Source organism: Misgurnus anguillicaudatus, chromosome 21 (assembly GCF_027580225.2).
Source record: "Misgurnus anguillicaudatus chromosome 21, ASM2758022v2, whole genome shotgun sequence".
Lineage (NCBI taxonomy): Eukaryota > Metazoa > Chordata > Actinopteri > Cypriniformes > Cobitidae > Misgurnus > Misgurnus anguillicaudatus.
In genome coordinates this window covers 2,841,946-2,867,490 of record NC_073357.2, presented here as the reverse complement: position 1 = coordinate 2,867,490, position 25,545 = coordinate 2,841,946, and the positions used below count along the sequence as shown (strand labels likewise).

At 36.0% G+C, this 25,545-nt stretch overlaps 1 protein-coding gene across 6 annotated transcripts in view; it reads right to left on the bottom strand.

Annotated features, from left to right (window-relative positions):
- LOC129416151 (multiple PDZ domain protein) overlaps window positions 1-24,872 on the bottom strand; it is a 76,571-nt gene extending 51,699 nt beyond the window's left edge. For 5 of the 6 annotated variants that reach the window (XM_073858875.1, XM_073858880.1, XM_073858879.1 and 2 more), the window contains exons 1-3: window positions 24,738-24,872; window positions 20,413-20,489; window positions 15,106-15,272 (exon numbers count right to left, since the gene is read on the bottom strand). In XM_073858875.1, coding sequence (XP_073714976.1) covers window positions 15,106-15,272; window positions 20,413-20,428 — 183 coding nt within the window. In that variant the 5' untranslated portion in view covers window positions 20,429-20,489; window positions 24,738-24,872. Of the gene's footprint in view, window positions 1-15,105; window positions 15,273-20,412; window positions 20,490-24,435; window positions 24,703-24,737 lie in introns of those variants that run through there. The other variant, XM_073858876.1, reaches the window with a different exon arrangement.
- Between the last annotated feature and the right edge of the window lie 673 nt (window positions 24,873-25,545).

Below are 25,545 nucleotides of genomic sequence, written 5' to 3'. Positions count from 1 at the left end.
GTGGTACGAAAAAAAGTATCGGGTACTACGAAGTGATCCCAATGGAAAAGCTCCCAAAAGTAAGCTGACCCGACCCAAACTAAACCAAACCGTGGGGTACTATGCAATGGAAAAGCGCTATAAGGTTGCACGATTAAAGGAATAGTTCACCCAAAAGTTATATTAAACTCATGATTTACTCACCCCCAAGCCATTCGAGATGCATATGTCCATCATTTTTTAGACGAACACATTTTGAGATATTTTAGAAAATGTCTTAGATCTTTCAGTTAATCAAATGTAATGTTACAGGGTCCACTCCTTCACGTCCAAAAAATGTTTATCCATCCTTCACAAAAGAAATCCAAATGGCTCCACGATGATAAACAAAGGTCTTCTGAGGGTAATCCGTGCCGTTTTTTTGTAGAAATATCTATATTTAAACTTTATAAACAAAAATAACTAGCTTCCAGTAATACCGCCATCTTAGACTCCTCTGTATTCAGGACAGCTCTCATCTTGAATGCGGACGCGACCAAGATGGCGCCATTAGCAGAAGCTAGTTATTTTTGTTATATTTCTACAACAACACTGCACGGATTACCCTCAGAAGGCCTTTGTTTATTATCGTGGAGATTTATTTTGTGAAGGGTGGGTGCAAATATTTTTGGACTTGAAGGAGTGGACCCCATAACTTTACATTTGATTAACTGAAAGATCTAAAACATTTTCTAAAATAACTGAAAATGTGTTAGTCTGAAAAATGATGGACATATGCATCTTGGATGGCTTGGAGGTGAGTAATCATGGGTTTAAAATCATTTTTGGCCCAACTATCTCTTTAATTGTATAAAATTGTCAAGCCCATCTCATCGGTAAAGCCGGTTCTGTGATTAGAAGTAAATTGCTATCATCTGAAAACAGGTGAAGCACCATTTACTACACGCAGCCGTAGTTCACTGACAAGCTAGCCCATATAGCATTCATTATCGCATGAATTTACATTAAAGTTTTATTGAAAATGAATGCATGATTTGTCATTTTCAGAGTTCATAAGACTTCTCTGTGTTATTTCCTGACCATGCCGAAAAGCTATTTAAAACTTGGGCACTGCATTTTACAGACAGAATCCTGCAACTTCCCAGCCAAGAACCAGGAGCATCAACAAATCACCTCCAGGTACATTTGGGAATACAATAGTTGTTTGCTGAGTATTATGACAGTAAAGTTACTAATTTAACCTAAACATTTTTCTCTACAGAACCCAATGATGATATTACAACTCCTGTCTACAAAAGTGGGAAGAAAATCTTAAATCTATGTAAGTAATGGAAGTATTGCACACTTTGCTTTGCAAGCAACCTAAAACATTTAATATTTTGTTTGTGAACTAGCAAGAAGACATGTTTACAAGTAGGAATAGAGTTAAAACTCGGACAAGAAAAATTGTCTTTTACTCGCAACTTTAAAACATTAACTTTAGGGACAAACGTTGGGGGAATAGTCTACTCATTTTCAGTATTGAACTTTATTGCCTTGGCTGGGAATGGTTGGTGCATCCCTCTATCATCTGTGTGCGTGCACGTAAGCGCTGGAGCGCGCTGCGACACTTCGATAGCATTTAGCTTAGACCCATTCATTCAATGGTGCCAATCAGAGATGGAGTTGGAGGTGACCAAACACATCAACGCCTGAAAAGTTCTCCCTTTCTCCCTCTCATAATGGGAGAGGGAGGGTGTTACTGCGCCGAGTCGAAGTACTCCCAAAAGTGCTATTACGCCATAAAATATAGTTCCTCTTTTAAATCCGCTTAGAGGGGCGCTGCGTTTTGTTTTGTACCACCAAACTTGCTCGTATAACTACTCGTCTTAAATAGGAAAAACGTTGATGTGTTTGGTCACTTCTAACTTTATCTCTAAATGGTACCATTGAATGAATGGGGCTAAGCTAAATGCTATCGTAGCGTCGCAGCGCGCTCCAGCGCTTACGTGCACGCACACAGATGATAGAGGGATGTATCAACTCTTCTTAGTTAAGGTAATAACATAGTTTAATATTGAAAATGATTAGACTATTCCTTTAATGTCCAGCCCTGTGTTTACATAATATATGCTAATAAAGTGTTGGCTATAAGGGCAAGTATGCAGGTTGTTGCGAAATCTAAAAATTGGGCTTACTGCCAGGTAGAGCGACGTGGCAGAATCTGAAATTACTGTGAATGTGAGTTATTGCCATGAACAGTGTATATTGCAAGGTTATTGAAATAAAACAGAAATGTATACATTTCATGACAATTAAACTAGATGCTACATTTCTGTGTATGAAATATGAATTGTTTGGTTTTGTATAATAATGCTGCATCATGCACTTAGAGTCTTTGCCTGCCCTGCATTCTAACAAGTGTTTTGTCTGTTTTCAACAGGTTGGGACCAACATGGTAATTCTTCTGAGAGGCTGAGGTGACAAAACCATTCCCATTTGTCCTTGGATTGGAAGATGACGATCTCTGCCATCAAGCCTTCGTTGTTTTTGACAGACAGTCACTCCAGCAATACACCCTCCTTGGTGATGTTGACATGTTTTAAACTTTTTTTAATGTTTTGGACATTAATTTTACTAAGCAGTGGACATCAGTGTGGGTGTTTTTGAAGACTGTTGTTTACAAACTCCCAAGAACGGAATCCCTTTCTATAAGAAGTCTGTGTAGTTATTTGTCATGCTAAGGTGATAACTCATGTTGATCATATATTGACTGTTTGTGCAACTTTGTGTTGATCTTATGTGTTACATTCACAGTTGCCAACTCTCGCGAGACAAATACGCGACTTCAGCTTCAAAAACAAGCCCAAAACAAGCCCAATATAATATTATTTAGTTTCAGCATTATAATTTATTATTTAATACCAAAAAATGAGCCTGCAACATGTTAAACGGAAACCTCTCCAAAAGGATAAACACGTTATTTAGCAAAATCTTCTACACAGGAGATAAAGATAAGAGCATTAATGGGAGCTGTAACATATTTAGCTTAATAAAATACATTTTAACCATATGTATCTTCTTTTAGTATTAGTAGACTACTTGTGTTATATATTACATATGCATTCATACATTACAAAACATGGTAAAAATTACATTTTTTACAAAAGGTGTCCATCCATTACACATCTACTCAGCTGTCTCCTCTTAACTATCATAACAGACTAATGTTAGTTTAAATTACAGTTTCGCGGAGTTATTAGCTCTCGCGAGCGCGCTGCCTGCGCAGTGAATGTGACTTTTCTCCAATGAGGGGGAGAAGGGGCGAATTCGGTGGGATTTTTTCACAAATTACTCCACAGCACTTACTGTATGAGCACACAGTGTCAATCAATGTATTGGATATTGAGAAAACGCCAACCATAAATGTAAAGAAAACAGATTTTCATAACATGCAACCTTTTAAATAAGCCCAAAAAACCGCAACCCGTGATTTTTTAACGCAACTTGCTAAAATAAGAAGCCCAAAGTCGCGTATTATAAGCGGACTTGGCAACTATGGTTACATTAACCATTTCTTATTACACGGTTCTCTAAAATGCTAGATTCTGATTGGCCAGTCGTGACATTCTACTACTGCTCAAAACTAAAAACTCAGACGCTGCAAATCATTTTGGCAGGTACAGTTTAATATTACACAAAAATTAATTATCAATGTCTATTAATTACATATCCGACATTAAATTTACAAATGATTAAACCAATGTGTTCGTGACATTTGTCCTGAAGAAACTGTTGGGGCTTTTTCCTGTGATGACATGCTGCCAATACATTATCCCTTACTTGTACAACTTTTTACTTGATCTAATTGTAATGTTAACTGGGTATCTGTCATTTTAGATTGTGAGATATAATACTAATATATTTTTTATCAGAAAGTTGATTGTTTGTGTAGGGCTATGTACTCTTTTATTGTTCATGTGCAATAAATATGCTTTTTCAATTAAATCTATGCATTGTTATTTATAGACACCACAATGAAAGGTATGAAAGCAATTTAAACCACCAAAATTTCAGCTTTAAACACATTAACCAAACATTGGGTTGTTTCAACCCAACAAAAAGTTATTTCTACCCAACAGATGGGTTAAAAAAAATTAACCCAACGAGTTGGGTTGATTGTACAACCCAACTTGTTGGGTTAAAATAACCCAGCGTTGGGTTGGTCCATATTTAACCCAGCGTTGGGTTGCAAAACAACCCAAGTTGGGTTAATTTTAACCCAACGTTTTTTAGAGTGTACTTACTCGTGTCACCATACTTACTCGTGTAACTATTTTATGTACGAGTCTTTGAATAGGGAAAACATGGAAGTGTTTGGTGGCTTCTAAATTCATCTCTGTTTGGAGCCATAGGAATGAATGGGGCTAGGCTAAATGCTAACACAATCACAATGCGCTGTACAATTCGTCTAAGTTGAGTTAAGAACATAGTAAAATGTTGGAAATCGGTGATGTTTTCCTTTAAGTAGTCCAATAAACCTGCTTATATATCTGTGTCATTAATGTTTATTAGAAGACAAATAGAAAATCACTGTTGTAAGGATTAAAAATATTAATACATTTAAAAGATTAATTTATACATAGACAGTGCTATTCATTTATCTATTTTTGTTCCTGAATACTGCTTTTACACTTTATTTGTAACTTTGTTCTTTTATTTATATGTTCTTGTTTTATTTTTCCCCACCCCTTTTTTTGCTGATCCAAAACCGTGAGTTCTGTGCTCCGTTTAATACGTTTTAAATCAGAATGATATACACACTGAACTAATATGAGTTAATATATCTCACGTTGCTCATTTATTTAAAAACCGTCTGCTGCTGTTTTGGGCCGAGTCTGGGTGACACAGGTTGTGTACGGCCCTCCTGTGGATAAAAGGTCCCGTTTCAATTTACTGCTGTAAATATTAATGTTCATAAATGTCTCCCAGAGGCCCTTGAGATTAAGAGCCGTGCTCTCGTCTGCTGAATGTGCACTAAACCATAAACTCTGTGAGCAAGAGAGAGAGAGAGAGCTCATATATGTGTGTTAGTCTGACTGTCTAAGAGGATTAGGCCTTCAGTTCGCTGAAGTACCACATTTTAGAAATTACTTCCGCTCCACTTACCTCTCTCTCTCTCTCTCTCTCCCCCTCCGTCTCTTTCTCTCATACTCATTCTGGTAACCATAGTAACAAAGACAAAGCCAGACCCACAGGTTGGCATAAACAAGATATGTGCAGTTTTATGTGTGGAGACATCTAGAGGCAGAAATCTCTGCTTAAAGTGATAGTTCACCCAAAAATGAAAAAATAGTCATCATTTACTCAGGCTCATGGTGTTGCAAACCTGAACACATTTCTTTGTTCTGATCAAGACAAAGGAAGATATTTTGAGAAATGTTTGTAACCAAATGATCATGAGCCCTATTTACGTCCATAGTAAGAAAAAATAAAAAAGTGAGTAAATGATGAAATAATTTTTATTTTTGGGTAAACTATGCCTTTAATTCAGTGTACACACTAAACTCGAATTCAACAATTTGCAAAAGTAGATTGCATACAAAGTCAATGTAAAGATGCGAATAGACGCAAACTCGTGGAGGGCGATACGAATGACGCGAATTGGGCGGCGCAATTGCTGCGAAAACACGAGCTACTCGCCTGAAACACGTCTTCGTGCAAATATTCAACTCAAGCGAAAAATTTGCATGACACTAAATTAAATCCCGCAAGTAATCTAGATTAAGGAACGCGTTTGGTGTATACGCAGGATAAGTCTTTAGTTGTGTTGGCTAAGAGGACTAAGTTTTAAAAAAATTAAGGAAAATGACTTAATCCAGTTGTTTTAAACTTATACTGTATATACTTATACTTATACTGTGAAATCACCAGTAGGTTTCCAAAAGAGCATTTTTGAAGGGCAAAGTGTTGCGGAGATTTCCAAACCTAATGGACCGAGTATTGTGCGAGTAACGTGGTGATGCAAATACACGCTTCGCGCTTGGTAGGGTTTAATATTTTTCCCGAAAATTAGATCAAATCAAATCCCGGGAAAAGACGACCCATTTCCCGGGAATCCCGGGAAATAGCTGTTTTTTTTTTTTTGCACAAGTAATGTATCAATATCATTCAAATATGCGTTCCCAACATGTTTTATATTATTTGTATCATTATTAGGGCAAGAAACACAGTTTATGTCCATATCAACAACGTTTTTTGCAATGATCAATTCTGCTGCGGATCAAGTGAGCTGCGTGCGTGACAGCCTGCCGTAGCGAAATGCCAGGTGGATTGTCTGTGACTTCTGAAAATCTTTAAAATTATAAAACTATAATTAAGAATAACTGAGGAATAATCACTCGAAAGTTAAGCAACAATTTATTTATTAGGGCAGGTATATTTCTCTTTTAAATAAATATAGGCTACAAGTTTTGACTACCCTAAATAAAAGCAAAGGACCCACAGAAAAATGCAACTGTGCACGGCAATAATTAAAGACAGGGCCATGCCTATGTAGACTAAAACTGAATTTAAATAATATTTTAAAAACTAAAACAAAAGCATAAACACAAACAGTAACACTGCCGCAATAGGGCAATTTCGCGCAAAACTGCCACTTACAAGTTAAGCAACAATTTCTTTATTAGGGCAGGTATATTTTTCTTTTAAACATAAAACAATTTTAACTGAATAAAAGCAAACGACCCACAGAAAAATGCAACTGTGCACGGCAATAATTAAAGACAGGGCCATGCCTATGTAGACTAAAACTGAATTTAAATAATAATTTAAAAAACTAAAACAAAAGCATAAACACAAACAGTAACACTGCCGCAATAGGGCAATTTCGCGCAAAACTGTCACTTACAAGTTAGGCAACAATTTCTTTATTAGGGCAGGTATATTTTTCTTTTAAACATAAAACAATTTTAACTGAATAAAAGCAAACGACCCATAGAAATGTGTAAATGTGCACGGAAATATTTAAGAGAGAGCCATGCCTAGGGTAAAACAGAATTGAAATAATAATTTAAAAACTAAAACAAACGCATAAACAGTAACACTGCTGCAATAGGGCAATTACAAGCGAAAGTGTCACTCACAACATCAGCATTGCATTTCAAACCATTTTTATTTCTCACCTTGCCCTTCATTTATTTTATTTTATTGGAAATGTGCTTTTAAAAAGCAGAGAGCGTCGATGGACTCAGGCGGTTTCGTATTTTTGTAACAAATTGGCCGCAAATAGAGAACGCTCTCTCCGCCTCCACAGATATAGTGCTAAGAGCATCAAACAGCTGTTGCAGGTGTGGTGGTCTCCTTTTGGTGGCTTCGAAGAGGGAAAACTCTTTGTTTAGAATGCTCATGAAGTCACCGTCTTTCATTTTCTCTGAGGCTGGCTTAGTGGTCATTGAAAAAGCCAGCTGCAAATCTAATCTAGCGCACGTTTATATAAAAAAATATATATAAATTTCCCGTTTCCCGTCATAACTTTTCCCGGGAATCGGGAAATAGTCTTGATAAGATTTCCCGGGAATCCCGTTTCTCGGGATTAAACCCTAGCGCTTGGTGTGTCTGCCCCATAAGAAATAAACTTTTATGGGGTGCAAACAAAACACAAATTCCGCGATTTGCACGAGTAGATTACATACAAAAAGTCAATGCAAAAACGCGAAGAGATGCAACCTCACATGGGGGAGAGCTCCAGGCTTACTTTTTTCAATAGGAGCACAGTGGCCCCAAACTGAACATTTTAGGGGCGCAACCAGAAAATTTAGGGGCACACACCATATATCAACATGCTAACCAAATAATCACATTTCCACTAGTTTCCACTGTATTACAAATAAATACTTTGATGATTGATGCAGAAAGTACAATGTGCTGTTTAAAATTCAGTGTCAAATCACAAAAAAAGGTCAAATTTACTGGTCGGACATGTGCGACTGAATGTCAAATTCAGTGGCACACTCTCAAATTTTGGTGGCAGTCTGGAGCCCTGTGGGGCCATGCACATGGCGTGAATTGGGCGGCGCTATTGCCACGAAAACACAAGCTATTCGCTTTAAGGCGCGTCTTCGCGCAAGTTAAAAATATTCAACTCGAAAAGCAAAAAATTTGCATGACACAAAAGTTATATCCTGCAAGTAATCTAAGCCCCCAACTAGCAACAACACCACAAAACAGATGCTGTAAAAAAGATTACAATAAAAACTGCACAACAAAGCACTAAAAAACCCCATATAGTTTTATATTAATATACTGCATGGTTTAATGAATGACTGTTGCATTGCCTGGCAAGTATTTCTAAACTAGGGGAATGTGTTGACATTCCTATCTTTAACCCACGTGAGCTATAAACATTATGTATTAAGTATTCAGCGGTGGCTTCCAGGCTGAGATAACTTTAACCATGAAACATCTGCATCATATCAAACCATCCTAAGAACAGAAGACAGTTATAAAGACAGTATTTTATTGATTTTATCATCCTCAACATGACCTTTAGCAAACCTGCACAAGGAAATCACCTTCCAATAAACTACACAGTCAGAAAAACCTTTTCAACAGGTGACGAGAGTAAAATTCCTCTGAATTTACACTGAACTGGTAAATTGAATGGTGAAATTGATGATGGGTCATTTGTTGTCTGTGCGTCCCACACCTTGCAAACATCCCATTTAACTTTTTTAAAAACACTTTGCACAAACACCTGCAGAAACTTGCGGTAGAAAATTGCATATACTAATAGAGACTCGTTCACCTTTTTTTTTTAAAGCCTGTTTGTTTAAAAACATTTGATTATATTACTATGATTATATATTACTATATCACACCACTGATCTACTGATGCCCAGCCGATGCACGTCCAACGACCACCGGCTGAACCAGTTTAATCCGCTTACCCGCTTCCTATCAGTACCGTGTTTATATATATATAAATATATATTAATTTCTCCCAAGGGTTTTTTGTCCTTCTAGGAGTTTTCCCACTGGGTTTTCTCCTAGGGGTTTTTCGTCCCCGGGAGAGTCAGCCAACTTTGGCTTAACTTAGCACTTTACTGTATACGTTACAATATTACTACGTTCACTTGTACGGTTTATCCTTAGCCGCAATATTTTACATCTTATATTATCTATTGATTTTCTGTGTTCTCCCATACATGTACATACATTACAATTAACAATTGTGAAAAGCGCTATATAAATAAAATTGAATTGAATTGCTCTATACTAAGGTTGTTTCTCAATTTCAAGAACGCAAAGAATAGACTTGTGAAAAATGGGATCGCAACATCGCAACATTCATAAAGTGACAAGCATACCAATATCTGCCTTATTATATACTTTTTTTTTTTTATTATGTCTTTTGTAATGGCAAATACGTAAATATTTCAGATACCTTGTCAGGAAATAATAATATAATCTAAAATAAGAAACTCAATTAAGATTAGTTTTTCTCTGCCAATAAAACATACATTTAAATATTAAATTTGCGTTTTTTATGTATTTAGTACTTAAAATTTACTTAAAGTTTTAAAAGTTACTTAAAGTTTAACCAGCATCTCACTCTTGCACGCTGTGTGTTGTGCGTAGCACTTTCTTCCTCTGCCATTGTTTTGCTGCAATGACTTCTGGGACGTAAAGCGCTTTCAGCGTGCAAGTCTGCACTTGATGCATCCTCGATATCAAGAACACATCCGGGTATTTTCATGCGTCCTCTGTACTTGCGTTCTTGAGAATTGGAATTGAACTTCGACGGCTAACAATGACGTAGAGCGAGAACACGAGGACGCAAAATCGCTGAGGAACGCATATTGAGAAACATGTTTTAAACCACTTTAACTTAATGCAACAATAATAAGTCCAATTAAAATTGATGCATTCATTCATGGTTACTATTACTAGTTTTTAAAAAGTTATATCATTGCTTCTTATAAAATCATATACATAGACATGGAAAAAATTAAGAGACCTTTTTAATGTTTCCTTTCAGTTTTTCTAGATTTACTATCTATAGGTATGTGTTAAGTAAAATTATAATTTTTGTTTCATTCTGTCATCTTCCAACAACAATTCTGCCAAATTCGAAATAAAAATGATGATTCTATTAGCATTTATTTACTGAAAATTGGAATGTGAAAAACATGGTCAAAATAACTAAAAAGATGCAGTGTTTTCAGATTTTTATGTGTATTTTAGATTTTTTGGGGGGGACCCAGATTTTTAGTCACATCTTTCATGGGTCTTGTCATGGGTCAAGTATTTTACATTTGCTGTTGAGGGACTTTCAACAGACACTGAACTGAAATGGTCACAATACAGCTAAAATTAATGATTAAAACTAAAGTAGCCTCTTAATTTTTTCTGCGGCTGTATATATATATATTATAATGCTTGACTGTCTGATGCTAAGAGTGTACTTGCAGATATGTAAAAAGCTGTGTTGTTTTACAAAGATAAGATATGCAAGTAACAATCAACGGCCTGCCGAGCATTAAGAGATTTTAACTGCACGACACAGAGGCAAATAACCACCCGTCGCGAAGTGCATTTAAAATCCTTTAATGCACGGCAGGCCATTGATTATCCCGCTTATTCCATGGTCATTTACCAAGTTATAGACAACTTACATTTTTCACCACAAAGATACAAATTCTGTAATGATTTCCTAATCCTCATGTTGTTGTAAACCTGTATGTATTTCTTTTTTCTGATGAACACAAAAGAAGATATTTTGATAAATGATGGTAAACACACAGCTGATTGTAACCATTGAATTCCATAGTAGGAAAAAATACTTCTGTGTTCATTAGAAAAAATAAATTCATACATATTTAAAACAACATGAGGATGAATAACATTTGAGGACATTGTCAATAAGTATTATGTAGCAGGATTTTTTTTTACAAATATTTGCAATTACAAAGTAGCGGCCCTAATATACCACCTTTGTTCATTCTAGAAAAGGAAGTGTCAGGTAAAGGATTAATATCTTTGCTTTATGGCATAGTGAACTTGGTTCACAAGAACTGGCGGATACAAAATTACAGGCTTGGAGAATGGATGTTAATGAGGACACTGAAATAAGTGATTGGAAGGAGGCAAGTAAAGAAACTCAGATTCAAACAATGAGTGCACGATTGAAATTGCGGACCTATGTAACTCCAGTAATTTTGCACAAATTTATCAGTACTATTCATGACCTGTGTGTGTCAAAAGTGTATAACGCTAAGGGCATCTTTTTCATTGTATTTGTGAGTACGACTATTAACAGCAATTCTGGAAAGATGTCAAGGTCATGGCAGAGAAAATTTTTGACATTCAAATATCTTTAGCACCCTTGACTTTTATATTTCATTTGTAAGTTAAACTTTTAAAAAATGAATATCGTTTTTTGGAAATGTGCTTATTACAAGCTAAACAGCTTATTTCTTATCATTGGAAATGCATCAATGCTCCTGACATAAGACGCTGGCTTAAAGAAATGGCATCAACCATGTCAATGGAAAAAGTATGTTACATTCTAAAAGATAATTATAAAACTGTTAAGGAGATATGGAGTCCTTTTGTACAATTTCTTAAAATGGAGGAATTTGATTTGTAAAGGCATTGAGTAAAGAGGCTGGTAACTCATGGATAGACTGTAAAATATTGTAAAATGTAAATTGGGTCAGCGTATTGGATACTGTAAATTTTGTTATTTACCCTCTTTTATATATATATATATGAAGAGTTTCGTTGCAAAATGAGATAAATCCATTTTTTTACGTTTTTGTCAAATTATTCATTTAATCATTTTATGTGTTTTTATTCATCAATTATCATTTAAAATGTAATATTTCCTTTATGGTTTTATTTTCTATTATGACTTATTGTCACTATTAGAATCACTTATCATTTATCTTTCATCTTATTATTTATGCAATCTTTGTTGGTCCCTTTTATGTTTTGTCTTGTTGGTCGTAAGATTACCGATTACGCATTAGGGATGTGCATGTATGTCTTTTTTTTCATTTCGATTAATCCATAGATCTAAAAAACGAGTACTCGATTAGCTGGGGGCAGGTACACGTCATGGTGAAATGTAAAATATATTTTTTTTAAAACACTCACATAAAACTTAATTTTTAAGAAACTTTGACAGAAAATTTAACACATACTAGATAATGAATTAATTAAATGTTTTTAACAAAAACCTCTAACAGGAAAAGCTGCGTGAAGAAAAGAAACCAAAGGGTTAATAAACACAAACTTGATGCGCTTTCTATATGACACACTCTACGTAATTTTAATTATATACAACATAAATGTATTATACAACATGCATCTATCTGCACAAATGCAAGACTTAAACTAAGTTATGTAACGTTACTGAAAATTTTAACTCCCATTGTGTATGTGGACAATAACAGTGCGCTTTAAAACACATCCAGTCAAAGCACAAGCTTCATAACATTAAGCAACATTAAGTGTTTTGCTATCATTTTAGCGATTATCTGTGTATGTCATACACCGTTCTGCGCAGCTCAACACAATGCCAAATACGCACCCAGACTTTTCTACCACAGTCGGTTGTAATGTTAACCAGACATCCAAATGCCGTCATAACCTAAAAATATGGTTGGGAACTGCGCTCTGTTTCAGTCACACTTGATTCTGAGGAACTACTTTGTTTGGCGGAAGACTAATATTTGTACTAATATTACAACTTATTTGTGTTTTATTTTATAAAATCCCGCTAACGTTATGCATATGAAGTAACCGTTTTATAAACGCAATAACCCCCACGAAGCAGTGGGGTTACAGTGCATTTTATAACTCCGCTTCGCGTCGTGCCTAACAACGCCCCTTAGCTGTTATAAAATGCACTGTAACCCACTGCTTCTTGGGGCTTATTGCTTTATTATAAAACAGTATTTGACAAAATGGATTAAAATAAATGGGTTTTTCAATCAGTTACTGTGCATTAAACAATTTTATTCCATACCCTCCAAAATCAAGACTTCAAACAGACCATGGAACACACACAAATATATATTCTGCCAAGTAACCAAGTAAAGGTGTCCGTATAGGGCTGACATCACAAACCAAAACATCATACCATACACCCAAAAACCTGCATAGTAACACACTAAAAATCACTCAGAAAACATCAACAACTGCATATAACCACACACAAGCAATGTAAAAATACTTAGTTTCTGCCTTTAAACTGACATGAGACATTAACAGTGTTATGCTGTGTGGTTCATAAGTATTTGACTGGAGAGAGAGAGAGAGAGAGAGAGAGAGAGAGAGAGAGAGAGAGCTGCTGGTAGAGGTTTTATAATCTCTGTTCCTAACTCCTCTGCATAGTTCACATACTTCAGACAGACTGGCTGCCAGTATGAAACTCTCCAGGTCACAAATAGAAATTAAATCCAATAAAGCCCCTAAATCTGCCCAACTAACACAGCTTTCTCAGTCTAAACACACTTAGTGGTTTATAAGCTAATAAACAAAGTAGTATAACTACAGCATGTCTTGAACTACCCCATGAATAATGACTACTGTATATGTTTGACTAAAATATGGGCAGTTTGTGAAACATTACACAAGAATATAGTTTTTGAACAGTAGTGTTGAGCAACAAGTGGCATCCAGTTATTATTTCAAGAAAAGTGCGTTGCAATGCATTGTGGGAAATATTGTAGTAGGTTGTTTGAACGTTCATAAAATCGGCATACTGTTCACAATATAAAATATTATGTAACAAAAATAAATTGCTGGCCAAAAATATATTTAGAAAGTAAAGCTTACCGGTAATTATATTTTTGAATTTGAAATAATATTTAGGTTTAAAGTGCACAATGTTTGAAAAACGCTTTGGAAAAGGGAGTCGGGCCGATTACCAAAACACACTTGTAGCCAATCAGCAGTAAGGGGCGGGTCTACTAACTGACATCCTTGCCGGAGTTGCGTATGTGTGGGGCGGGTCTATCAAAAGAAGGTCCAGATTCTATTGGGGTATAGGCGTGTATGTTAAGGTGATTTCAAATATCAACATTGGCTTTCAAACATTGTGCACTCCGCCTTTATCCTTCATATATAAACATACATATATTTCGCTTATTTTGAATTTGCACCCCTCAGATGAGCAGTCATGAGACGCCACTGAGAAGGATGAAGGTTTTATGAACTTTATGAACCGACCCGAGTTCACCCAACCATATTACACACTGGTCATTTGTGATCAACTCCCCCTATTGGTGAACCATTGGATTTTCTACACGTTTCGAAACAGTTACGACGTAATGAAGCCTCGTTCGCTAAAATCACGTGACTTGGCCAGTTTGAAACACGCTACGAACCACTGAAAAAAAAGATTTGTAAATGTTTCGAAGCTTCATAAAGCAATGTTTCAAAATCGCCCATCATTAGTTTATACACTGAGCCCACCTCTGCAAGCCAGCCAGGGTGTGATTAACCAAACCATGGTTAGGATAAGGTGAAGTATGTAAATTCCAGCCCAGTCTCACGAAATTTCGTTTTGATTCTTTTTTGATTCTTTTTTGATTCTTTTTTCGTGTTTTTTCGTGATCGTATAACGAATTCCTGTTTTCGTGTGATTATCACGTATTGGTTACTCGACTGTTTTGTCCTATTTTTAAACCATTGTCGCTTCGGTTTAGGGTTAGATTTACATAAAATGACATCAATAACCAAACCAACTCTAACCCTAACGCCAGGCGACATATATAAAAATAAATCAGAAAAAATAGTATAGATCAATATATAAAGTGACATTCTAATGCAAGCACCAAATCTAACCCTAAACCGAAGCGACAATGGTTTAAAAATAGGACAAAACAGTCGAGTAACCAATACGTAATAATCACACATAAACAGGAATTCGTTATACGATCACGAAAAAACACGAAATTTCGTGATAATAGCACGAAAAAAGAATTTAAAAAATACGTGACTATATCACAAAACTTTGTGAGACTGGGTAGGTAAATTCAACTATTCATAATATAAAAAATATATAAAAAGATAGTCCTGCCCAAAACAATTGCATCATGGGTAGTGTAGTTTTAGCAGTAGTGTGATGTTTCTTACCTCTCTCAGATGCTGTACTGATTTCTGTAGGGTGAGGATTCGGTGAAACAGAGGACTCTGCAGGACCGTTTTCAGAAGATTTAGTTTCTCCTCGGCAGGAACATCTGGCCCCTTTTCTTTCAGACGAGATTGTAACCTCTCCAACGCCTGCAGACAACGCTGGGTATCTGCCACACACATAAACACACACAATCATCAATCTTTAAGAAACCTTTGAACGACAAACTACTGCAGGTGTAAGATGTTTTTTACCTCATGAATGATGAGAGATTATCTGTCAACAAAATGTAAATTAAACACGCACATGAACATATGGCCTTTCTCAGAAAGCATCAGAATATTAAGCAATGTGTGGATGCATTATAAAGGAGGATTGAGTTGTTGTTGTGTGTTCAGAAGCTATGGTTTGTCTAGTCATCCCTGGATAACACCTGACTAAGCTCCAGAATCCGCTGAATGGAAACCCAGATGTTATGTTCCTGCTGAGGAGATTTTAGGGCCCTCCAGGATTGTGTGAATCTGTGTGAGTCGGTCATTTCCATACAGACAGTCTGTGACTAAACCAATGCGTATAAGAGTATTACAACTCTTCGCAAAACCATTAACTCTAAACAGCATTACAACATCTCTACAACTTTTGCACAAAAATCTTTCTTTCTGGAGATGTCGTTTCTGGTGTACTGAAGTCAAAAAAGTAAAAACGTTTTGTAACAATTACTATACAAATGACAATGTTGCTGCATTAAAGATCAACATATCAAACTAAATAGCATCTGCAGACAAATTATGCTAAAGCTTTTCGCATGAAACGTTTTTCCAATGGCGTTTCCAGTCTACAGGTGTCGTTCATCAACTACGTACATTCACAACTTGAACTCTGCTGAAACCATCACAGAACTTAAGGATTAACGCCCTGTTTACATTAGAGCATTTGCGTTTTAAAACGGCATTTTAAAAAGATCCTCTTTTATACTGCCATTTTAAAAAGAATCTTCATCCACACTATACACGACCATAAACGCATAAAACATGACCAATCACATAACTGGGCATGTGCATAAAAGTGTAAAATAACTTATTACTCAAATAATAGCTTACCTTTGCGCATTTATGCAGCCTAGGGGTGTGCGATATTGACAAACATTCATACCTGGATCCTTTGCTGGCAACTACAACAGACACTATTTTTGAACCTATAAAAATATGTTTGGGAAAGTCTTATATTGTTCTAGCTCCCCACACAACATATTAATATCATTAATAAGTTAATGTTGATGTTATAAACCAAACAGAAAGGTCTTTATGATTTAAAAAGGAAGCATTCAAGTGAACATTACTAAACAGTAGCGAACTTGAAGCAAAAATTAATTTCAGCAAATGCAAACTTCAATCAAACATAATAAGAGGTGAATAGCTTTAGCCTACAGAAATGCTTATTGCTTTAATGTTGGGAGTTCCTCTTCAGCTAATTCACGCTGTTATATTTAGAATAGTTATTGTTCGCAGTTCATATTTATGATCTACAGTCCATTTGAAAATTTTCGTACGAACTGACTGTATTCTTCAGAAAAACACCAAATTACTTATCTTCCCCTACCTGTCGCTGTTCAGTGTGTGTGTGTGTTCCCTCACACACATTCTCAGACAAAAAAGCGTGGCCGGCTAAAGTATTAAAAATTAATATGATGTTAATTTTTAAAAGTGTGCGAGGTCCATGCACGTCCTCCGCTAGACACACAGAAACAGCAAAAAGCGCAATCGGCTAAACGAGCATTCAATAAATATGACGTTGATTTTATTGTTTTTATTCATTTATATTCACAAAACTTATCAACAAAACATCGATTAAAATTAAGAGACAAATTATATGAAACGAAATTCATTTTAAAGTAGCAAACAAAACTTACATTAAACTCAAAAAAAATGTCTGACCCATTACAGTTCTCCCTTCATATTGGCCTTTACAACACCCTATATGGCGTTTAAAATTACAGTCTATCTTTCGTAAGCTAACTAAATTTAAACAAAACATAAACAACATTACAACAATATGGACTCTATGCACGCTTAACTTCCGCGTTTGACTCAAGGCTGCTCTTCAGTTTCCGGTACGGGAGATTTAAAGCGGAGTGATGGCAGAATCGCTAAATGTACTCGTTGTTTGCTGGATTTACCCAAATTTACAACCTGTGATGTGTGAAGAATTGTCCAGATGTGCAAACTCGAGAAAGGTTGCAAGTCGTCTTATCTCTGTAATCATTATGATGTGCTCATCATACTAGCAGAGCTTACATTGTGCTGTTTTTATGATTCAGGATTAATGTCTTTGTAATGTTATCTTAAAGTGTCAGGTAAATTAAAAGACGTAAATGAAATCTCACTGCTATATGAGGAAAAAGCAACACGAACTGCAGCAGGACTGATATTAAATGTGACATTTAATACCTTTTTTTTGTATATTCACGTCGATTGTCAAAAAATTTTTACTTGGATATTTTTGAGTTATATCTTGGAAATTTATAGGATATAAATAACAACGCAAAAAGAACTATTGACTACGGTAAAGTCCATTTAAGAAATCTATTCCATTATTTGTTTATTTTTTTGTGCTGTTTGTTTATTTTAATACCCCGTGTATTTAGTTTGTTGTGTGTGTGTTTTATTTTTCTATGAAGTTATTCTTGTTGTCATTGATATGAATTTTCTATTTGTCTTTTGCATTTGTTATTAATAAAGCATACATAAATGCGCAAAATACACGTTTTTTACTGTTCTAACATTTTGCTTGTATAACCACAGATGTTATCTTCGCAAGTACTGATGATAACAATTATACAAAAATCATAAGTATATCAACAACAGATGAATAGCACTGTTATCAGTGCAATTTCTATCTAAAACTAGTGTTAATGCAGATACAGGGTAGCAGTGTAGAAGTTGTCATGCTTGAGTCTAATGCTGTAAACACTATGACACACACCAGTGGTGGCTAGAAGTTCGGTTCTCACGTCTATAAAAATATACTTTCATACGTTTAAATGTCATTATGGTATTAAATGTGAAGTATAAGTTATTTCTATGTAAATTAAACAAGCATCAACAAAATTTGCAGTGTTATTTTGGCTATTTTGGCAACCAACGTTCCTGAATATCATTGAGCTCTATGACTGGCGGAAGTAGTCCAGCATCCTGAGATTTCACCGGAAATACGTCAATCACCGCCGTGCATAGAGTCCATTCAAACCCAACAATACTCAAACATAAATATAAAACAGACATTATCTATAAGGATACATGTTAAAACAATCTGATATAGCGTTTAGCAGTCCCTCCAGAAAAATGCGATTGTGCGATCGCGCGATATATTGCATAATCAGCCGACGTCCGCATATTTATGCGGGGCTGCATTTTTCCAAATACGACGCACTTTTGCCGCATTAATTACATATTTCCGTGCACAAAATATGCGGGGCTTGCATGATTTCATAATCTCCGCATTTTCGTAGCAAAAGTCACATATATATTAGCAGAAAGTTGAAAAATTTTGCATTTACTTTGCAAAACCGCAGCAGTGTCCTCTATTGCCATGGGAACGTTATGAACTGACGTGATTGTGACGTGAACATCACTGCAGCTTTTGCAAGTTTCCGCAGTCTGTGCAAGTTCCGCCAGTTTCGCAACGTCCCGCAATTCCATCGCATAAATGGCATAAATATCCCGCATAGTCCATCGCATTTTTTAAGAAAACGTGCCGCAAAATCGAGGATTTTTGCCCGCAACAATCACAAAAAAACTCTGTGTTTTTCTGGAAGGACTGGTTTATAAAAGCTGGTAGGTAGATGTTTACTATTTTAAAACCTCCTTTGCAAACCTCCATTTACCTGAATAAAAGTAATTTTTCTTTGAAAATGATGCGCTGTCACGTTAACATCAGCGGTTCGTTTACATAAGACTCCGTTTAGGTTCATTTACACTGCAGCGCAACCCCGGATTTCTCAAACTAAAACAGGGTCTGCGGCATTTACGAACGACTCAGTTTATGAGGGTCGAAAACGGTGGCGTAATGTAAATGAAAGGCATAAACATGGAAAAAGTAATGCGTTTTAAAAGGTAAACGCATTAATGTAAACAAAGCCTAAATGGTTATACTAAGAGTTGTATTGGTTTAAATGAAAACTATAATGGTCTCTGTGGGACTCTACTGGTAATATGTTGGATTCAAGATTTGACTTTTTTGCTCACCAGACAAAGTGGCTAGTGGTTTTTCTAAGTTACTAGAAAAAGTAGTTTTCACTGGCCACAATTCTGTTGTTGGAAAAATACATTTTATATGAGTAAAGTTGGCTTTGTCATTCTAAAATTACTTGATTTACCTAGATTTAAACCCTTGGAAATGCAAATTAAACACCCAAATTAAGACAATATATCAGCTGGTATATTACTACAGGTCATATCATGTATTTAGCTGCTGAAATCTACCCGCCACACCGCGGGTTGGCAAGTGTTAATGTCAAACCCTGGCTGTGGTTAAGTGCGACACGCGGTGTTGTGCACATCACAAACTATGAAAAATATGCGAGATGTCTTAAAATTTGTGTGAACGCAAACGTCCAGCAGACTCAGAGTTAGTGCGCTATTTGCAAGGGGAGGCAACTGATATCAGTGATGACACGTTGGTTTGGGGCAGAACAATAAAGCAATATATTCTCTCTTGATCACTCAAGGTTGTGAAAAAGTATCAATCTGCGCTAACAGTACACCATGAGAATGTGTTTTCAGCACGGCTGGAAACATTATAACCCCCCCCAAAAAATGTTCACTTGAACCGAGTGTTGTTTGACAGATGGAAGTGCTACAATAAAAATGCACAGCATGCTTAAGCAGTCACGTCACAGGAAAATAATAAGTGAAAAGTGTCCCAATGTGAAGTTAGATATTGGGTCCTCACCAGTGCCCAAACCTGCATTCACAATATCATGATTCACCACCTTGGGATCAGATTGAGACACAGCCCTCGTTGTTTTCCATAATCATTTGTTGCTCACAATAGTTGCAAAGAAGCAGAAGATTTAGCTACCTTAATGCAAAATGCCGATGCGATACAAAATGTATACGCACACAGCTAAACACGTCTCCGTGGGCTCTCAGAGACACATGCAGAAAAACTGTGACTGTCCCCCCGGATGGCCTCTTGTTTTACTCTTGCGTTCTGTTCCACAGAAGAACACGAACCCTCTTCCATTCAAAACCAATTACCCACAAACCCATGTAAACATTCACATTCATAACAAACCATTATAAACTCACCCATTGTTTCAATCATCTTCTATTTCTGTCCTCCCTCTGTTGCCTTGCTTCATAACCTGGTCCTCGCTGCACCGTTCCTGAAATCAACAAATTTACTAAATAAGTTTGTGGTTTCTTTTGACCTTTAGATGCTCGAGACATGTAGTCACTTTAAACTGTTTAATGACTATTTTTATTTTCCGCTGAACTGTGGGGATGTTTATCAAAACTAGATCACAGGGCACTTGAATTAAAAAGATGTTTCTCCTCAGTGCTGTTTTGACCTCTGTGACTATATAGACACTCAGCATGTTATACACCATTGATCTCAAATCTCAAGGATGTGAGCATTAGATAAGATAAGAGCAGGGTCAGATAAAGCCAAAGCCTTGGTCTGTCCGACTCCCAGTCGATGAATGCTTTTTACATCAGATTTTACATCAATCTGGAAAATCATTTTTTTATTAGCCATTTATTATTAAAGGATTACTCCACTTTCATAAAATCTGGTACTCACCCCCATGTCTTCCGAGATGTTTATGTCTTTCTTTGTTTAGTTGAGAAGAAATAAAAAAATATTAAGGAAAAAAAATTCAGGATTTTTCTCCATATAGTGGACTCCAACAGTTTACAGCTTCAATGCAGCTTTAAATGACCCTAAACGATTCCAACCAAGACATAAGGGTCTTATCTAGCCAAACCATCGTCATTTTCTCCAAAAAAAAAACATAAACTTTTAAATCACAACTTCTCGTCTTGCACTAGCCGTGTGATGCGCCAGCATGACCTTACGCATGACGCATGTGAAACTGCTCCAGTGCTTATAAGTGTGGAGAAAGAGGAGCATTCAGATGTTGTTGTTGAATGTGTAATCATATTAATTGTTTTTGTGTCAGTTTATTGTTTAAAATGGTCCACAAGTGTGTACTTATGTAACACATGAACTTACCACATCATTACGTAATACGTAAGGTCGGCTGGCGCACCACACGGCCAGTGCAAGACGAGAAATCGTGGTCCAAAAGTACTTTTTTTTATTCTTGGTGAAAACGACGATCGTTCGCCAGACAAGACCCTTATGCCTCGTTTGGGATCGTTTAGAGCCCTTTGAAACTGCATTGAAACTGTTGAGGTCCACTTAAGTCCACTATATGGAGAAAAATCCTGGAATGCTTCCCTCAAAAAAAAAAAAAAAAATATATATATATATATATATATATATATATATATATATATATATATATATATATATATCATATATATATATATATATTTATTCGACTGAACAATGAAAAACATAAACATCTTGAATGACATGGGGGTGAGTAAATTATCTGGATTTTTTTATGAAGGTGCAGTGATCCTTTAACACATAAAAAAAACAGAGTGGTCCGTGTGTTAGGCGTCACACTGTCCACTCGACTCAATGCCTTCAATCCTTTATCTTTACTGTTGTCTCTGTAATGCTCTTACGTCAGGATTAACATCGTCTTGTTACCTCCCCCACCACGCAAGGAGCAAATACCCTCTTTCTTTAAGACAAATACTACATATCGTCCTGAAATAAAGTTCAGAAGTGAAACTGAAGAATATTCCTGACTACTAGATGCCATACTAGGTTTTTTACATCATTACATTACACAAAACTTTTAACTAGTCAAAGCCGTTACATTAGAGACATCAACCATTTACTACAAGACAATAGTACCACAAGAGTTTTTATTTACCCCTATAATACAGTAACAGTGTCATTTTAACATACAAACTGTAATGCATTATAATGCAGTTAGATGCATTTGTATTGTTTCATAGAAGCATTTAGATTAAACTATTAAAAACTGCATTTACAATATTCAATGCTCGCAGTAATTAAAGCAATGCAGTAAAATCACAGTGTAAAGTAACACAGATGCGTCTGACATTTCTCTGTATATTAAATGCATTTCTCTCACCCACAGCAGCTGCCGGAAACGTTTGGATTTGACAATCTGGTAAAGATTAAAACTCTCAGCTAGTCATGATAAACTCACTGCTGATAAACTCACACTGAGACTTACTGATAATGACTGGTGAATAACATATCTCTGACCTCTTCTACAATCACCCCAGAATGAGTCTTGCAAACATAGTTTATTCAACTATGAACCGTTTTTGGCCTGGCTTTCAGGATATAAAACACTTTAAGTGGGGTTTGATATGGTGCATCCTTACCTCAAGGCATTTTGTTGTATAGTCATGAAATATTTTTTTTTCATTTATTCGTGTTAATGGACATATTCTGCTTTATTTGTGTCATTGAGCATGAATGTTTATTTTTCGTGTTACTCGGCATGAATTTCTATAAATAGTTTTTCATGTCCCATAGTTTTGCACAACTTTCTTTTTCATGTCATTTTATTTATTGTTTTTGTCTATTTTTAAAGCATTGTCGCTTGGGATTGGGGTTAGATTTGGGGTTCAGATGTCTGAAATGTAGAAAGTCCTTCTAATAGAATAGAAATTCGTGCTGAGTGACATGAAAAAGACATTTGTGCTCAATGACACGTAAAAAAAGCAGAAAATCGTGTCCATCAATACAAATAAATAAATCAAATATTTTGTGACTATACCACAAATTGCCTTGAAATTGGGTTGTACAGTAACACAGTGTTACAATTAAGCGTCAAGTGTACAATGATAATGAAAACAAATTTAATTTATCAAAATGATAACTGCAAATACAATATCTGGGAAGAAAAGGACAGTTTAGATTTATTTGTCAGAATTGTGTGACCCTTCAACAATATCTATCCATATGTATCAATCCATAAATTAAGGATGCTTTGGTCAAGAGTGGATGGATGAAAAGATGTGTTGATAGCTGACTGATCCAAAACCTAAATGCATTGGGTTGAGCCCTGCTCTCCCCTACCCTAAATACATAAAAGTTAACGGTGCCGTAGAATAGAAAACTGTATTTATGTAGGCATAGATGAATAATAAAAGTTCTGTACATGGTAATGACATATCATCAAAACCACATCCATGAAAAAGACAGCTGGACAACAGGCCAATCTCAACATAACACCATCTGTGATCTTATTTGAGATGTACGTCCCAATATTAAATTATATATTAATTACAATGTTGTTACAATGCTAAGTTGTGACTGCTGCTATATGCTAGTTAATGCTGTATGCTAATGTTTAGACTGAAGTTCTACTATTGACGTTACAGTTACGTTTTGCAGGTCCATACTGAAAAAAAAAACACACACTTACCACTCGGAAATGTCCATTAACAATTTCCAAACAATTGATTATTCCTCAAAATCTGATACAGACTCAAACATAAGATCTGTTTACACACCCAGAGAGAGCTACTGAAGGAGAAACAGATCAGAGCTCAACATTATTATTCATGACTCTTTCAAATAAGATAATAATAGATCATTTCATTCAAAGGACACATTTTATGGTTGTAAATGGACATGAAAAACAGTCTCTGGATCATTTTTGCACTTAATAAAGCCACATACCTTCTATAGATATCAGAGAACAATTGGTACTTTTAAATATATTTGAATACTATTTTCCATACTTGATAAAATTACAGCCTGACTAAAAATGACAAACTGTAAATGATATATGTGATGCTCGTGTCTCATATTTCCCGCATGCTCTTCAGTGACACTGTTGTCTCCTTGGTAACAAAGTAGCCTACACACTAACTTCTGAGAAACCTTCCCTAAATGCAAAGACACCACAGCGGAGGAACGTAGACATTTGTATCCGAGATAAACAATTACATTTTTACATACAAACTAGTCGACTAAATAACTAACTTGTTATAAAGTTCCCACGACAATTTAAGTAGGCTACGGAAAAGTTGCAATGTCTTAAAACAACAGCGGTACAAAACATTGTTTGCTAAAACTCTTCTTAAGTCGTAAGATCTGTACAGATGATGTTGTAGAGTCTGAGTATAAAGTTTTAGTCTTACTGTTAGTTCAGTCTGTATGTTGAAATAATTATGAGTGTTATCATCGCGTGTCCCGTTACTCACAGCTCGCGCGGATCTCTGTGTTTATCGTCCACACAGGCCTCTGCTGCTGCTCCCGGGAATAAAATCCGCTTTCCCCGTCGAGCAGTGAGGATCAACAGGTTGATGTGAGGAAAATCGACGGGAAAAGTTTTCTCAAGGGCAGAAACTAAACAACGACACGCGACGCGACTGTGATGCGCGCCATCGCTCGCGGCGGCGGTGGTATGCGGTTTGAATGCGACCGACGCGCGATAGTTACAATGTATCAGATGTGAAGATCATCAAAGAGCCGCCATCACAAAAATAATGAAAGAAACACTTACACGAGCCGCGGATTCTACTGTCTGGTACTGTGGTCCGTAAAGATGGGAGCTCTGTTTGAAACCGGAGCCGCCCCAACACACACACACACACACACACACACACACACACACACACAAACACACGTACTCTCGAGCGCGCTCCGTGGCTGCCATGACAACTGACCCCTGAAAATACCCCAAACATCTGAGGACAAAAACTACAATACAAATAATTAGAAAAATAGGCTATGTGAAATTATTCTGTCGGAAAATATATAATACTGACAGCATATTAGTTTCTTTCATTATAAAAACAAAAATTATGCCTCAAATTATTTTGAAATGAATAAGTTAGACTGAACAATGAGTCCATAATAGATGTGAGTTCCTTCATTCATTAGTGTTAACTTAAAAGGCATCTCAGGGTGTGACATTTCTGGTCGGTGACTACACTGAAGATAATAAGAGAGACAGTTTTGGATTTTAGTCACATAAATTCCATATACACTCTTAGAAAGGATGTGTTCATTTTTTACACATCATTGTGTGGTAAGCTTTTAACACATTATGTGTCATTTTAACACATTATGTGTCATTTTCTGTTGATTTTGTGTTAAAATATAACACATGTTGTGTTAAAAGTAACACAAAATGTGTTGTTTCAATAATAACACAGCGATGGGTGAATTCTGGGACAACGCATTTAGTGTGTTTTAAACACATTTGTTCTAAGAGTGTAGTTACATTTGTGTTATGCTAGTTTTGATGAGTTGCAAATGAGAAGAAATGTATTAAATACATTTAAAAATGTATATTTTAACAAATAAAG